The 14792-nt window shown below is 41.4% G+C and overlaps 2 gene segments (V, D, J or C); both read left to right on the top strand.

The window, feature by feature from the left end:
* LOC101341420 (T-cell receptor beta chain V region LB2-like) lies at positions 1 to 788 on the top strand. The segment is given in 2 exon segments: positions 1 to 228; positions 346 to 788. Coding segments are annotated over 2 exon segments (492 nt in total).
* Positions 789 to 1855: 1067 nt separating this feature from the next.
* Positions 1856 to 2900, top strand: LOC101341173 (immunoglobulin lambda variable 3-19-like). The segment is given in 2 exon segments: positions 1856 to 1886; positions 2491 to 2900. Coding segments are annotated over 2 exon segments (441 nt in total).
* The last annotated feature ends 11892 nt before the right edge of the window (positions 2901 to 14792 follow it).

The following is a 14792-nucleotide window of genomic DNA, read 5'->3' as shown; positions in this document are numbered from 1 at the left end:
CCTGGCCTCAGTCTCCTCCTCTGAAGAATTAGGGAAGCCACCTTGAGTGCCTTCAGGATCCCTGCCAGCTGTTCATCTAGCCCTCTGAGGAATTCACATATTCAACCAAGGGGTCCCCAGAGTGTCCTCCCACCTCTCACTTCCCAAGTGCTGGCGATACAAGGAGACAACTCCCAGCGATGGGCAGTCGGGTCCTCTGCTGCATGGCCCTTTTTCTCCTGGGGGCAGGTGAGTCAGGGCTCAGGGAGGCATCCTTCCCTACCCAGCAAGATCTGCTCTCAGCCCCTCAGTGACAGCAGTATCAGCACCTCCTCTCTGGGCTTCAGCTTCTTTCTCTTCCCACAGGCACCACGGATTCTGGAATCACTCAGACCCCAAAATACCTGGTCCGAGAGGAAGGGCAGAACGTGTCCCTGAAATGTGAACAGACTTTCAATCATGACTCCATGTACTGGTACCGGCAGGACCCGGGGCATGGGCTGAGGCTGGTCTACTACTCAACAATCACAAATTATGTTCAGGAAGGCGACGCAGCTGCAGGCTACAGAGCCTCTCGTAAGAAGATGGAGCATTTCCCTCTCGTGGTGACACGGGCCCAAAGGAACCAGACGGCTCTGTACCTCTGTGCCAGCAGCTTAGCCACAGAGAAGCACAGCCACTGCCTCCCCATGCATAAACGTGTCCCACCTCTCCCACCCCAACCACAGGCCTGGGTGTTCTGTGGCCACGTCCTGCCCTCCTCCTCCAGCCAACCAGGCACACGAAGCAGCTACTGCCTTATAAAATGAACTGAAAGGAGGGCATATAAAAACAAAAGTAAAATGTTTTTGAGAAAGTCCTCCAGGGTCTTTGCAATTGCTCCTTGTTTCCAGGAGTAATCCTGCAAGACAAGTAGTCCAGCACACCCAAAGCAGAAAGGATTTCCGTAAATCTCCTAGAACCTGTTTTTATTGGCCAATACTCAATTATGTTGTCCACTACAGTAAAATAACCAGAATTAATTCTCCTTGAGTCTCCATGTTGCTTCACACAGAGACTTGCAGACAATGGTCAATAAACACTTCTAGGTCAAGCCCATCAGTCCGTGTGAGGATCTATCATGCCATAGTCGTGAAGTAAATGCTGCATTTAAAAAATGAAGGAGTGGCATCATCATCAAAATAACCAAACCCACCACCATCAAGTCAATTGTGACTCATGGAGACCCTATAGGACAGAGTAGAACTGCCCCATAGGGTTTTTTGGAAGGTAATCTTTATGGAAACAGACTGCCAGAGCAGCTGGTGGGTTCAAACTGCCGACCTTTCATTTAACAGTCAAGTGCTTAATCACTGCACCACCAGTCTCCTTTTCCTCATCACAGTTATGAAGAATCACTGCACCTCCAGCCTAGGATTTCAGTAGGTGTCATGATTAACAACCACGATTTGTCTTGGTCTGACAACTTTGAGAACATTGCACAGAAGCAAGGAACTAACATTAACATCATTCACTACACAACACGCCCCTTCCCTTATACAAGGCTAAGAAAGTTGAACTGTTGTTCTTAGCTGCCGTCGAGTTCATTCTGACTCATGGTGACCCCATACGAAGGTGGGTAAGCTATTCCAAACCTCCAGGTCTCAGCCTACTTCTTATAAAATTAGAAGTTGGATTAGAAAGTTTGAATCCCCTTTCAGCAATGGCTGGTTCTCTGACAGTTGGCAGAGGGATGCAGGTTGCACCACTGGTGAGGTCACCACGAGGGGGCAGATCAGAGCATCCCCCCAGGAGGGCCCCTGGCATTGCAGAGAAGAATGAAGAGCAGGGTCCCAGTCTCCTGGGAGATGGTGTGGTGAGAGGCCAGCTCTGGAGGATGCTGGTGCTGCTTCTGCTCCTGGGGCCTGGTATGTGCCACCTTGTGCCTAGGTGCTGGGGAGGGTGTATGTATGAGTGTGTGTTTGTGTGAGTGTGTATGAGTGGCTGAATGTGTGAGTGTGTGTATGAACATCTGTGTGAATGAGTGTGTGTATGTGTATATGAGTGTGAGTGTGTGTGAGTGTGCATGTGCGTATAAGTGTGTGAGTTTGTGTGAGTGAGTATACATCTGTGTGAGTGTGTATGAGTGTGCATGTGTGTGAGTGTGTGTATGAGTGTGTTACAGGTGTGTGTGTGAGTGTGTCTGTAACTGTGTATGTGAGTGTATGTATGAGTGTGTGTAGGGGTGTGTATATGAATGTGTGTGTATGTGTATATGACTGTGTGAGAGTGTGTGTGTGCACGTGTGGCTGTGAGAGGGACCAGCCTTGCTCTCCAAGGCCTAAGGGCAAGGTGAGAGGTCTCCAGCTGTGGGATGGGGTTGTGATCCTGGGGAGCAGAACAGGGAGATTTCACAGAACAGTTAGGGCTCTTTGGAGCTGGGGAAGACTGGGGGGCCAGGCTCAGGTATCTGCCTGGGTCACGTGGGCTTCTCGGCCTGGGGACCCTCACGCTTGGATTCTGTGTCTCCAGGCCCTTTGCTGAGTGCACTGGTCTCTCAACAACCAAGCAGAACCATCTGCAAGAGCGGGGCCTCGGTGAAGATCCAGTGCCGCTCCATGGACATCCAGGCCGCGGTGATGTTGTGGTATCACCAGCTCCCGGGACAGAGCTTCACCCTGATCGCAACTTCTAACCAGGGCTCCAGGGTCACCTACGAGCAAGGCTTCACTGAGGCCAAGTTCCCCATCAGCCACCCAGACCTCACATTTTCTACTCTGACAGTGACCAGTGCACAGGCCAAGGACAGTAGCCTCTACTTCTGTGGTGCCAGTGACACAGCACCGTGCAGAGATCAGGGACTTGAACAAGAACCTCTGCCTGGCTGCCCCCTTCTGCTCACCATGGGCCTGTGGGCCCTGTGGAGGGGGTGTGCAGGGTAGGAAACCACAGCTCCTTGAACTGAGACACCTGTGAGTGTGTGTGTGAAGTGCGTGTGAGTATGTGTGCATTTTGCGTGTATGTGTAAAGAGAGAGATAAAGTGTGTGTGCATGGGTAGAGAGAGTGTATGTGTATATGTATATACAGAGAGAGTATCTGAGTGGGGGCACGTGTGTGAGACCCAGAAAGCAGGCATGGCACTGGGTCTATAAAGTGACCATAGATGTACAGACATCCCTGGACCAAAAATTATAAAACCTGGATGGTTGTCCTGTCTCTGCTACATGTTAAGATGTGTCTATAAAATGTGTGTGTTTTCTGTGGTAAGTGTGGGCTTTGGCTTTCCAAGACTATTCAACAATGTCTTGTCACCATACTGGGGCCTCAAGATAAAGAAAGATAAGTCAGCCAAGCAGAGAGCTTCACTCATGGGAACATTTCTGTGATGAACTATAATGCTTTGACTGATGAATGGACGGGTAAGACCAGGTACAGGGAAGGTGTTGGCTGAGCTGCCTCTTGCGAGAGGCGTCTAAGGGAAGAGAGGGCAGAAGAGTGTATAAAGAAGACTTCTAACAACATGACTTGTCTAAGGACCTAGAGAGCTCTGTCAGAAGCCAGATGCCGTTAAGTGGAGCAGTGAGTGTACGCCCTTGCAGAAAAAATCTTTTCCTAGGAGAAACTGAAAATTACAATGACCATCAGTCTTGTATGATCCAGTAGAAAGTGAGCAAAAGACACGCGTATGCATTTAATAGAAGAAACATAAATGACCAATAATGGAGAAAGAGAGATTTAATTTCATTGAGATCAGGAAAATGTAAAGCAAGACATAATGATATGCAAGTTTATATACATATGATTATTGTCTTAGTTATCTACTGCTGCTATAACAGAAATACCACAAGTGGAGAGCTTCAACAAACAGTCTAGTAAGCTACAAGTCCAAATTCATGGTGTCAGCTCCACAGGAAGGCTTTCTGTCTCCATTGACTCTGGGAGAAAGTCCTTGTCATCAATCTTCCCTTGGTTGAGGAGCTTCTCAGCAAAAGCACCCTGGATCCAAAGGGCATGCTCTGCTCCTGGCACTACTTCCTTGGTGGTATGAGGCCCTGCTATCTCTCTGCTTGTTTTCTCTCTTATATCTCAAAAGAGATTGACTAAAAATACAACATAATCCTGTCATTTGAGTCTTCCTTCATTAACATAAGTGCCTCTAATCCTGCTTCATTAACATCATAGAGATAGGTTTTACAACCCACAGGAAAATCACATCAGATGACAAAATGGTGGACAGTCACACAATATTGGAAATCATGGCCTAACCACGTTGACACGTATTTTGGGGGGACACAATTCAATTCATAACAATTATCAAAATATGAGAAGTTTGACAATACCAAACGTTGGCAAGGATGAGGATCAACAGGGTCAATTATGCATCACTGGTGGGAGCACAGTGATAGAAACAATTTGGGGACAGTTTGACATTATCTCATATAGTCGGATATTCCGAAACTCCATGACCCAGCAGTTCGCTCCCACGTTTAAACCCAGGAGAGACTCTTACATACACATGTAGGAAGACATGAACCCGCCAGTGTTCTTAAGCAGCACTGTCAACAACAGAAAACCATGGAGCCACACCGTGTATGCACTGAAAAGACTGAATGAACACAGAAAGAAAGTACTACACCTAAAAAAGAAATGCACATTTAGATCATCAAAAAATCTGGAAGAAGTTCCCTAGGATTTTACTTTGATGGTCCTGGTACAAAGAGGACAAATTTGGATTGAATTACAGTCAATGCTGTGGCCACATTCGCCCAAAAGAATGGATGTGGGCTGAGTCTGTAACAGCCAGCAGGGTTGGGAAAGGCAGGTCTGGATGCAGCACTGGTTCAGGCCAACTGACACCGGGATCTTGCACTCTTAAGTTGAGTTAGGATGATGATGGTGGTGGCAGAAATACACGGAAATGAGGTATTTAAACTATGTTTAGGTAGTCCAATCAAAAGAGCTGTGTAACTCGTTAGACATGGGAGTCACTAGACAGGGAGGTGTTGGAGATGACTACTAGAGTTCTGCGGATGGAAAGGACCAAAGAGGGGAAGACTGTGATTTACATTGAGACCAGGTGTCACTGGAGCAGAAATCCAACTGGAAGTATGTGGGAATCAACTGGACGTTCAAGTCTTGGGCTCAAGAAAGGATCTGGATGGAGGGAGAAACTCCGGACGTCCAGCACAGCTTGAGAAGGAAAGAGCATACAAACCCCTCCATGAGCAAATGTACAGTGAGAAAGGCAGAGAACTTAGGACAGAGATTTAGGAACACACTACCCTTGAGTGCAGCTCTGAAGGTTGGCAAGGCAATTGTCTATCCATATTAATGGCTGGACAATGATGTAGCTAGAACACAATTCAACGGAGGATGCTGGCAGGACACCACCCACATATGGCTTCTTCCCAACTCCACTAGGTGCTGCAGATGTCTGGTTATTGCCTCATCTGCTGGAGCTGTCCACTCCCACTGATCTCAGGGCAGGGGAAGGATGACCAGAATGGTCCACAGGCATCTGGTGAATGTGCCCCTTTGACCAGCAGGGGACGATGCGGGTCTTTCTGTAAAATAGCCTACAGCCTAAAGAAGAGGCACAGATCTTCACCTGGAAAGGGAAGCTGTTAGATCTTTGCACTGGTTGGATAATCACCAGGGGCAGATTAACGAGTAAGCACAGTAAGCACCAGCTTCCAGTAAGCAAGTTACCCGCTGCTGTCAAGTCCATTCCAACTCATAGAGACCCCATACGGTTTTCAAGACTGTAAATCTCTATGGAAACAGACTGCCTCATCTTTCTTCCACAGAGCGGCTGGCAATTTCAACCAACCAACCTTTCAGTTAGCAGTCCATCGCTTTAACCACTGACAAATAAATACATGAATGAGCGAGTATGGATAGATATGTGGCTGAGTCTAGGGTAAGTTCTTTATACTACAAGAATCTACTCTAAACCAAAGCTGTTATGCTAGTGAGCCACTTTGGCATTAAATTTGTGGTAAAAGACTCCTTAATATTTGAATAAAGGGTGTCCAAATTGCCAGGATTGGGAAAAGAGATTCATGGAGAGACATTAGGCAGCTTTCCCAGAGAAGAGAGCTGGCCTGGGTGTGGACAACTGGGAAACAATGGTTCTCCCTGTGATTAGCAAACTCAGTCATAGACACCTGCCTGAGAAATCTGCTTATAAGTTCAACAGGAATATTCACAACATCTTTATTCACAATAGCTGAAAACCAGAAACAACTAAATTCCGATAAACAAGAAAAGGGATAAAAAATATTGGTATAGTCCTACAATATAATACTACCCAAAAGAAGGAGTGGGAGAGGGAGAAGAAGAGGAAGAGAAAGAAGAAGAAGGGGAAGGAGGAGAAGGAGGAAAAGAAAGAGAAAGAGAAGGAGAGGGAAGGGAGAGAAGGAGAGAGAGAAGAAAAACCACTGACACAACAATAGGGACAAATTCCAAGACTTATGTTGTGTGAAAGAAGCCAGGCACAAAAGAGTACATACTTTTTGTTTCCATTCATATAGAGGTCAAGAACAGAGAAAAGTAATCTTTGGTAATTGAAACCCAGACAGTAGTGAGGGGAAACAAGGGGGGGATTTCTGCATATACTGAAAATATTCTATATCTTAATCTGGGTGTTAGTTACATGGGTGCATACATATGTAAAATTCCTTGAACTGTACACTTAAGATTAGTGAACTTTACTGTATATATGTCGTGCCTTCATTTTTAAAAGAGAGAAATCAAATGTAAGTTTAAAAAACTATTCCATGAGTATGTTTAATTAAATATAGTGTGTAGTAAACACGTAAAGAAAACCAAAACCAAACCTGTCTGAAAGTTACAAGGACAGTTGGTGTGGTCTTTCCTCTAATAAAGCAATCTAGGAAGCTTACTTGACATTGATGGTCTTCCTAAAAAATAAAAATAAAAATAAATTTTAAAAGGCAAGAGAGGCGAGAGAACATTTACAAATAGTAGTCTAACATATAAAACACGTAGTTAAAAAATTATTAGAACTTAAACAAGATCTTAACAGAGAACATAATTTAAAAAATTGAGAGGAAAACATTTTAGAAGTCTGAAATAGAGATATACCATGTTCATGAATAAGTAAACACAGTAATAAAAATATTCCAAATGTCTGAAATATTAACTATGTATTTAATGTAATACCAATCAAAATCATCAAAATTTTTAAATGAAATTTAACAATGAGAATCTAAAATTTACATTGAAAGTGGGACAAGAAAAGGTAAGACAATCTTGAAGAAGTACAACATAAGGTGACTTGCTCTACCATCTGTCAAATGATTGTATAATTTCAGATAATGAAAGACGTGCAAATAAACAGACCAATGGAAAATAATAGGAAGATGAAAACTAGGCCCTTGAATATATAGGAACTTAATATATGACAGAGCTGTTGTCACAGATATAGTAGAAGAATGTAATATACAGTAAGTTATTTTGGAACAAGTGTTAACCATACAGAAAAAAAAAATGAAATTAACCCCTTCCTCACTGCATAAGCAAAATAAATTCTAAATGGGTTAAATGCTTCAACACAAGTTTCAAAATTGTAGAAGTTTTTAGTAAATAATTAGGGAGAATATCTATATGATATTGGGCTATGGAAGGATTTCTTATAAAGACTGAATATTGTACACCCAAAAGAAAAGAATGATAAATTCTACTATATTAAGAAATTGTGCTCAACAGAAATCATCAAGAAGAGAGTGATAACACAGGCTACAAAACAGTAAAGATATTCACAACACACGCAACTGTCAAAGATTTGGTATCCAAAATATATAAAGAACTGCTAAAAGTAAATAATAGCTAATCAACCAAAACGATATATGGGCAAAATGCAGTTTGCAGAAAATACTCCCAGTTGCTGTTGAGTCGATTTTAACTCATAGCGACACTTTAGGATAGAGGAGCGCTCCCTCATAGGATATACAAGGCTGTAATTTTTAAGAGAGCAGATCAAGTCTTTTCTCCTGAGCAGTGCCTGGTAGGGTCAAACCACCAAGCTTTTGGTTAGCAGCCTGAGCTGTTAACCACTTCACCACCAGGACTCCACAGAGAACAGTAGTGGCCTATAAATATATTTTAAAAAATAAGTTCAATTTCCTTAGTAATCAGAATAGCAGAAAGTAGAACTAATGTGCAATACAATTTTACCATAATCGACTGGCAAAATTGAAGGGACATTAAAAATTAATTGCAGTCCAAGATGTGGAACATTTGCATAAGCTCCTGCAATGTTGGGAAGACTACTTATTTGCCTTACTTAATTGGAAAACATTTTGTTGTTATGCAAAGTAGATATGTGGACTCTAAGACTCCGTCTTCCCCTTCCAGGTAAAGGGACCCTCTTGCACATAGATATGCAGAGACAGGTACAGAGCTGATTGCAGTAGTTTTGTTGTTGTTGTTAGGTGCCCTCAAGTTGGCTCTGACTCATAGTGATCTTATGTACAACAAAACAAAATGCTCCCCAGTCCTGCACCATCTTCACAATTATTACTACGTTTGAGGCCATTGTTGTAGCTACTGTGTCAATCCGTCTCGTTGAGGGTCTTCCTCTTTTTCACTCACCCTCTGCTTTACCAAGCATGATATCTTTCTCCAGGGACTAATCCTTGCTGGTGACATGTCCAAAGTAAGCAAGACAAATTCTCACCATCCTCACTTCTAAGGAGCATTCTGGCTGTACTTCTGGCAGTCCTTGGGTATATTCAATGTCCTTAGTCAAAACCACAACTCCAAAGCATCAATTCTTCTTTGGTCTTCCATTTTTCATTGTCCATCTTTCGCATGCTTATTAGGCAATTGGATATACCATGGTTTGGGTCCGGTGCACCTTAGTTATCAAAGTGACTCCTTTGCCTTTCTAACACTTAGAAGAGGTCTTTCGCAGCAGATTTGCAAAATGCAGTATGTTGTTTGATTTTTTGACAGCTGCTTCCATGGGTGTTGATTGTAGATCCAAGAAGAATAAAATCTTTAAGAAATTCAATTTTTTCCATTTATCATGATGTCGCTTAGTGGTTCCATTGTGAAAATTTTTCCTTTCCTTGTGTTTAGATTTAATACATACTGAAGCATTTAGTCTTTTACTTTCATCAATAAGTACTTCAAGTCATCTTCACTTTAAGCAAGGTTGTGCCATCTCCATATCTCAGGTTGTAATAGCAAAAACCTGGGAGAAAAAAAGTAAGCATTAATATAAGAATTGATAATACAGTCTAGAAAATTAATACAATGGAATGGTAAATAATAGTGAAAATGGATTATCTACGATTATATGCACTGACATGAATTAATATCACACATATATATCGAATGAAAAAATAACATGTTATGTTACAGAGAAATACGAAGAGAAGGAAGCCATTCAGACAAAGATAAAAAATATACAAAATTAAATTATATATACTTTATAGTTTCTAATATAAATGTTAAAAATAAATTAAAAGCTGGCATATAAGGAATCTGAACTGCAGGTTATGGTTACTTGACATAGCAGAAAGAACGACGGAATCTCATAAAGTGACACAGAATTTAACACCTCTCAGCAATAATCTGTCTCCTAAACTGATTAGTTCAGGCAAGGGTTTCATATTATTGTTACTCTATATCCATTGCACAAATGTGATAAATATTGCTTTGTATAGTTTAGTATTTAATTTTGAATGTAAAGTAGCTGCTAAATGATTTTGTAAACGTGGTAAAAATTGTGATTGATAGTTTTCTCCATTGATACCTGAAAGCAGAAAATTATTTTTAAAAATTAGTGACAGATAGTTTAAAGGTCTGAAATAAATGTTGAATGATAAATAACATGTCACAAAATTTATGAACAGAATGACCCAACTTAGATAAAGTCCAAAAAGCATACAAAATTAAATGAAATATTTGGTAGATTCTTATATAAGTGCTAAAACTACATGAAAAGCAAGTGAATGCCAAATCTCAACTTCAGGTTATGGTTACCTTGAGGAGTTGAAAAAGATTGATGGAATCTGTAGAGTGACACAGGGCTTAAAACTCTCACAATTCTCTCTCTCTTAAGGTGAATGGTTCAGGGAAGGGTATGCATGTTATTACCTGTCTATATTCGTTGCATGTTTGTCATAAATATTTCTTTCTATGGTTCAATATTTAATTTTTTCATATAAACTAACTGCTACATGATTTTATGAGCATAGTAAAAGCTATGATTGATAAAAATATCGAGCTGTATGATTATTGCTTGTAACGGAAGGGAGGAAGGGAAGGGGAAAGGGCAAAAGGACAAGTTTAAAAAGAAAATAAAGGACTTACGTTTAAGTGGTTTTACAAAAAAGACAGAATCAGGGAAGAAAAAGGAAAGTAGGCTAAAATAAACATGAGTTTTTTCACCTGCTAAAATGTAGCACTCTCCTTCGGCCTGTGAAATGATTGTGTCTCATGCCCTCAGCAGCTGTGAAGACTGTGGGAGGTGACCACTTCACAAGGAGGTTGCTGATAGGAAAGCGGAGCCTTAGAGAAGGGGACCAGCCCTGCCTTCCCTGATTAACATGGACCCCACACTTCTCTGTCTGGCAGTCCTGTGTTTCCTGGGAGCAAGTCAGTCCTGTTGACATTGTTAGACTCCAGGGTCAGGACTTCATCCTGGGGCTGCAACACCAGTCTCCTCTTGGGCTTTTGTCCAGCTTCTATCTCCTTCCTCCACAGTCTCCATGGACACTGACTCCAGGACACATGGTCAAAACAAGTAAACAGAGAGCAAGGATGGGTTCTGTCCCCATAAAAGGACTTGATTCTGTTTATGGATATCATCATAAGCTGAGAGAAGAGCTCAAGTTTTTGATTCACTTTCACTATAAAGAAGATGTTGCTTCCGGTGGTCCCTCTTACAACAAAGACCTGAAAAAACAAGTGAATCAATTATATGTGACAATCTAGGAGCCCTGAACATCAAAGGTAAAGTTGAGGAATCAAACTGACTGGCAGGGAGAGGGAGAGATGGTTCGGAATCAGCATGGAGTTGCCAGACCTGACCTGACGGTGCCGGAGCCCTTCAGGCCAGATCACCTTGTGGTGAATGGTGAGGCAAGCAGCGGCACTCAGGATTTGTTTTCCACATAGGGAGAGACTCAGTGGCAGAGAGTCTACTCGACCGTCCGGAACCAGTGAGAAGCAGCCCTACACTGGCGCATCTGGCCTACTGCATGGATCAAAAACACTCTGCTTTGGGAAGAAAACTCTCTCACATTGACCTCTGCACTGAGTACAGGTCTGCTTCAGTGATTGCCGAGTCCCCTGGGCTAGAATTAGGACAAGTCACAAGCCCTAAGCCATTCTCCAAGCCTTGGAGAAGGAAGAAATTAACAAAGAGGGGAAAAATAATCTGCAGTGTCCCCTAAGCCAGGAACTCAGGGTAGGCAGCATTCCTTTGCCTAGGAAAAGGAATAAGCGGTCCATGAACATTGAGTACCTTTTCCCCTGCGGAGACTTGTGTGGGTCCATTTCAACAGCATAGCCCCTCATTACCACAGTACAACAGGGTATATACCTGAAGTCTAACTTCAACTGTTTCGGCTGTGAAGTTGCAGGTTCACGACATTTAACATTGCTCTGCCCATTAAGCAGGATCTTAACATACACAGATCAGGGGCCTGAGGACCGGTGGCTCCACCCACACCAGCTAGCCATCTGCTAGAGGAGCCCAAGAATAAGAGGTGTCCCCCAGTCCTACCAGCCAACAACACTGGGGGCTGCAAACTCCACCCACCTATGCCCTTTAGGGAACAAGGACACACTTTCCTCCCAGACACTCACTGGAGGCCGTCAGGACCCTGCCTTGCTCAGCGTGTGTCCTCTTGTTGCAGCTGGATGCCTATGCCTATACCAGTCACCCATTCTTGTCTAGGGCTGTAGGTGACAGCCTGTACCACATACTTGATGGCCGACTACCTGGACACCTGAGTTGAATCCATACAGGAGGAATGGGGGGACTCCTGGGCTCACATACTTAGTCTCAGGTCTGGTCAACAGGTGGCAGGACTTTGGAGCTTCAGGGGAGCTGGTGATTGGGCTAGCTCACAGGAGCAGTCTATTTGGGCATATCATAACAAAACAAGAAGCTAGGACACAGTAAGCAAACATAAAATAAATAAATAACTTACTGATGGCCAGGAGAAGACAGTCAATACTAAATCACATAAAGAGGCAGACCATGATGGCTTCAGCAATCTCCCAAAATAAGGAATCAAGAAATTTTCTAGAGGAAGAGAATTTCTTGGAATTACCAGTGGCAGAATACAAAAGATTAATACACAGAAATCTTCAAGAGATCAGGAAGGAATTAGGCAAAACACAGACCTAGCAATAGAGGAACTTAAGAAAATAACAGAAGAGCATAATGACAAATTTAACAGGCTGCAAGAATCCATAGAGAGACAGCAATCAGAAATCCAGAAGATTACCAACAAAATTTCAGAATTAGACAACTCAGTACAAAGTTATAGGAGAAGAATTGAGGCAACAGAAGTCAGAATGAGTGAGATTGAAGATAAAACACTTAACACCAACCTATTTGAGGAAAAAATCAGATAAAAGGATTTTAAAAAAATGAAGAAACTCTAACAATTATGTGAGATTCTATCAAGAGGAATAACCTATGAGTGACTGCAGTACCAGAACACGGAGGGATAACAGAAAATACAGAAAAAATTGTTGAAGATTTGTTGGCAGAAAACTTTCCTGCTATCATGAAAGATGAGAAGATTTCTATCCAAGATGCTCATAAACCCCACATAAAATAGATCCCAAAAGAAAGTCACCAAGACATATAATAATCAAACTTGTCAAACCAATGATAAAGGAGAATTTTAAGAGCAGCTAGGGATAAACAAGAAGTCATCTAAAAAGGAGTGTCAGTAAGAATAAGCTCGGAGTACTTAGCAGAAACCATGTAGGCAAGAAGGCAATGGGATGACATATATAAAGCTTTGAAGGAAAAAAAATGCCAGCCAAGAATTAGATATCCAGCAAAACTGTTTCTCAAATACGATGGCACAATTAGGGAATTTCCAGATAAACAGAAGTTTAGGAAATTTGCAAAAACCAAACCAAAATTACAAGAAATACTAAAGGGATCCTCCAGTTAGAAAATCTATCACATCAGATAACAACGCAAGACTAGAACACAGGACAGAGCAACCAGATATCAACCCAGATAGGGAAGTCACAAAAATAAACCAAAGCTAAAACACTGAAAATAGGGAAATAGAGATGTCGATATGTAAAAGATGATAAAATTAGAAAAAAAAAGGGACTAAAAAATATAGACATAAATTTTTCATATCAAGAGGAAGCCAACACAATATAAAGAAATAAAAGACTAGTTTAAACTTGGAAAAATAGGGATAAATATTCAGATAACCACAAAGGAAACTAACAGTCCTACATATCAAGATAAAAAGACAACAAAAATCTAAAGACTCAGCAAATACACAATCAACAACAATGAAAAAGATGAAAAGAAAATACATAAAGAAAAATGACTCAGCACAGAAAATTAAGTGGAACAAAGACACTGTCAACAACACACAAAAAAAGACATCAAAATGACAGCACTAAACTCGTACCTATCAATAATTACACAGAATGTAAATGGACTAAACACACAAATAAAGACAGAGTGGCATAATGGATAAAAAAAAATGATCCATCTATATGCTTCCTAACGAGACACACCTTAGACTTAAAGACACAAACTAAAAGTCAAAGGATGGAAAAAAATATATCAAGCAAACAATACTCAAAAAAGACAAGGAGTGGCAGTATTAATCTCTGACAAAATAGACTTTAAAGTAAAATCCACCACAAAGGACAAAGAAGGACACTATATAACGACTAAAGCGTCAATACACCAGGAGGACATAACTGTAATAAATATTTATGCACCCAATGACAGGGCTCTAAAATACATAAAACAAACTCTAACAGCTTTGAAAACAGAGATAGACAGCTCCGCAATAATAGTAGGAGACCTCAACACACCACTTTCAGTTAAGGACAGAATATCCAGAAAGAAGCTCAGCAAAGACATGGAAAATCTAAGTGCTGCAATCAACTAACTTGATCTCATGGACATATACCAAACACTCCACCCAACAGCAGCCAAGTATACTTTCTTTTCCAATGCACATGGAACATTCTTCAGAATAGACCACATATTAGGCCATAAAGGAAGCCTTAACAAACTCCAAAGCATCAAAGTATTACAAAGCATCTTTTCTGACCATAAAGCCATAAAAGTAGAAATCCATAACAGAAAAAGCAAGGAAAAAAACAAACACATGGAAACTGAACAACACCTTGCTTAAAAACTACTGGGTTATAGAAGACATTAAGGATGGAATAACGAAATTCATAAATCAAACAAGAATGAAAACACACCCTATCAGAACCTTTGGGACACAGCAAAAGCAGTGCTCAGAGGTCAATTTATAGCAATAAATGCACACATCCGAAAAGAAGAAAGACTCCAAAATCAAAACATTAACCCTACAACTGGAACAAGTAGAAAGTGGGCAACAAAAGAAGCCCTCTGGGGACAGAAGAAAGGAAATAATAAGAATTAGAGCAGAATTACATGAAACAGAGAATATAAAAACAATTGAAAGAGTTAACAAGACCAAAAGCTGGTTTTTTGAAAAGATCAACAAAATCGATAAACCATTGGCCTAACTGACAACAGAATGAAAGGCTGCCCAGACTTGTGCCATCCTCAAAATCGTTGTGTTTTAGCCCATTGTTGCAG

The sequence above is a fragment of the Trichechus manatus genome, unplaced genomic scaffold (assembly GCF_000243295.1).
Source record: "Trichechus manatus latirostris isolate Lorelei unplaced genomic scaffold, TriManLat1.0 scaffold00093, whole genome shotgun sequence".
Taxonomy (NCBI): Eukaryota; Metazoa; Chordata; class Mammalia; order Sirenia; family Trichechidae; genus Trichechus; species Trichechus manatus.
Note: the sequence above shows the minus strand (reverse complement) of the source record. Positions and strands in the feature narration are given on the sequence as shown.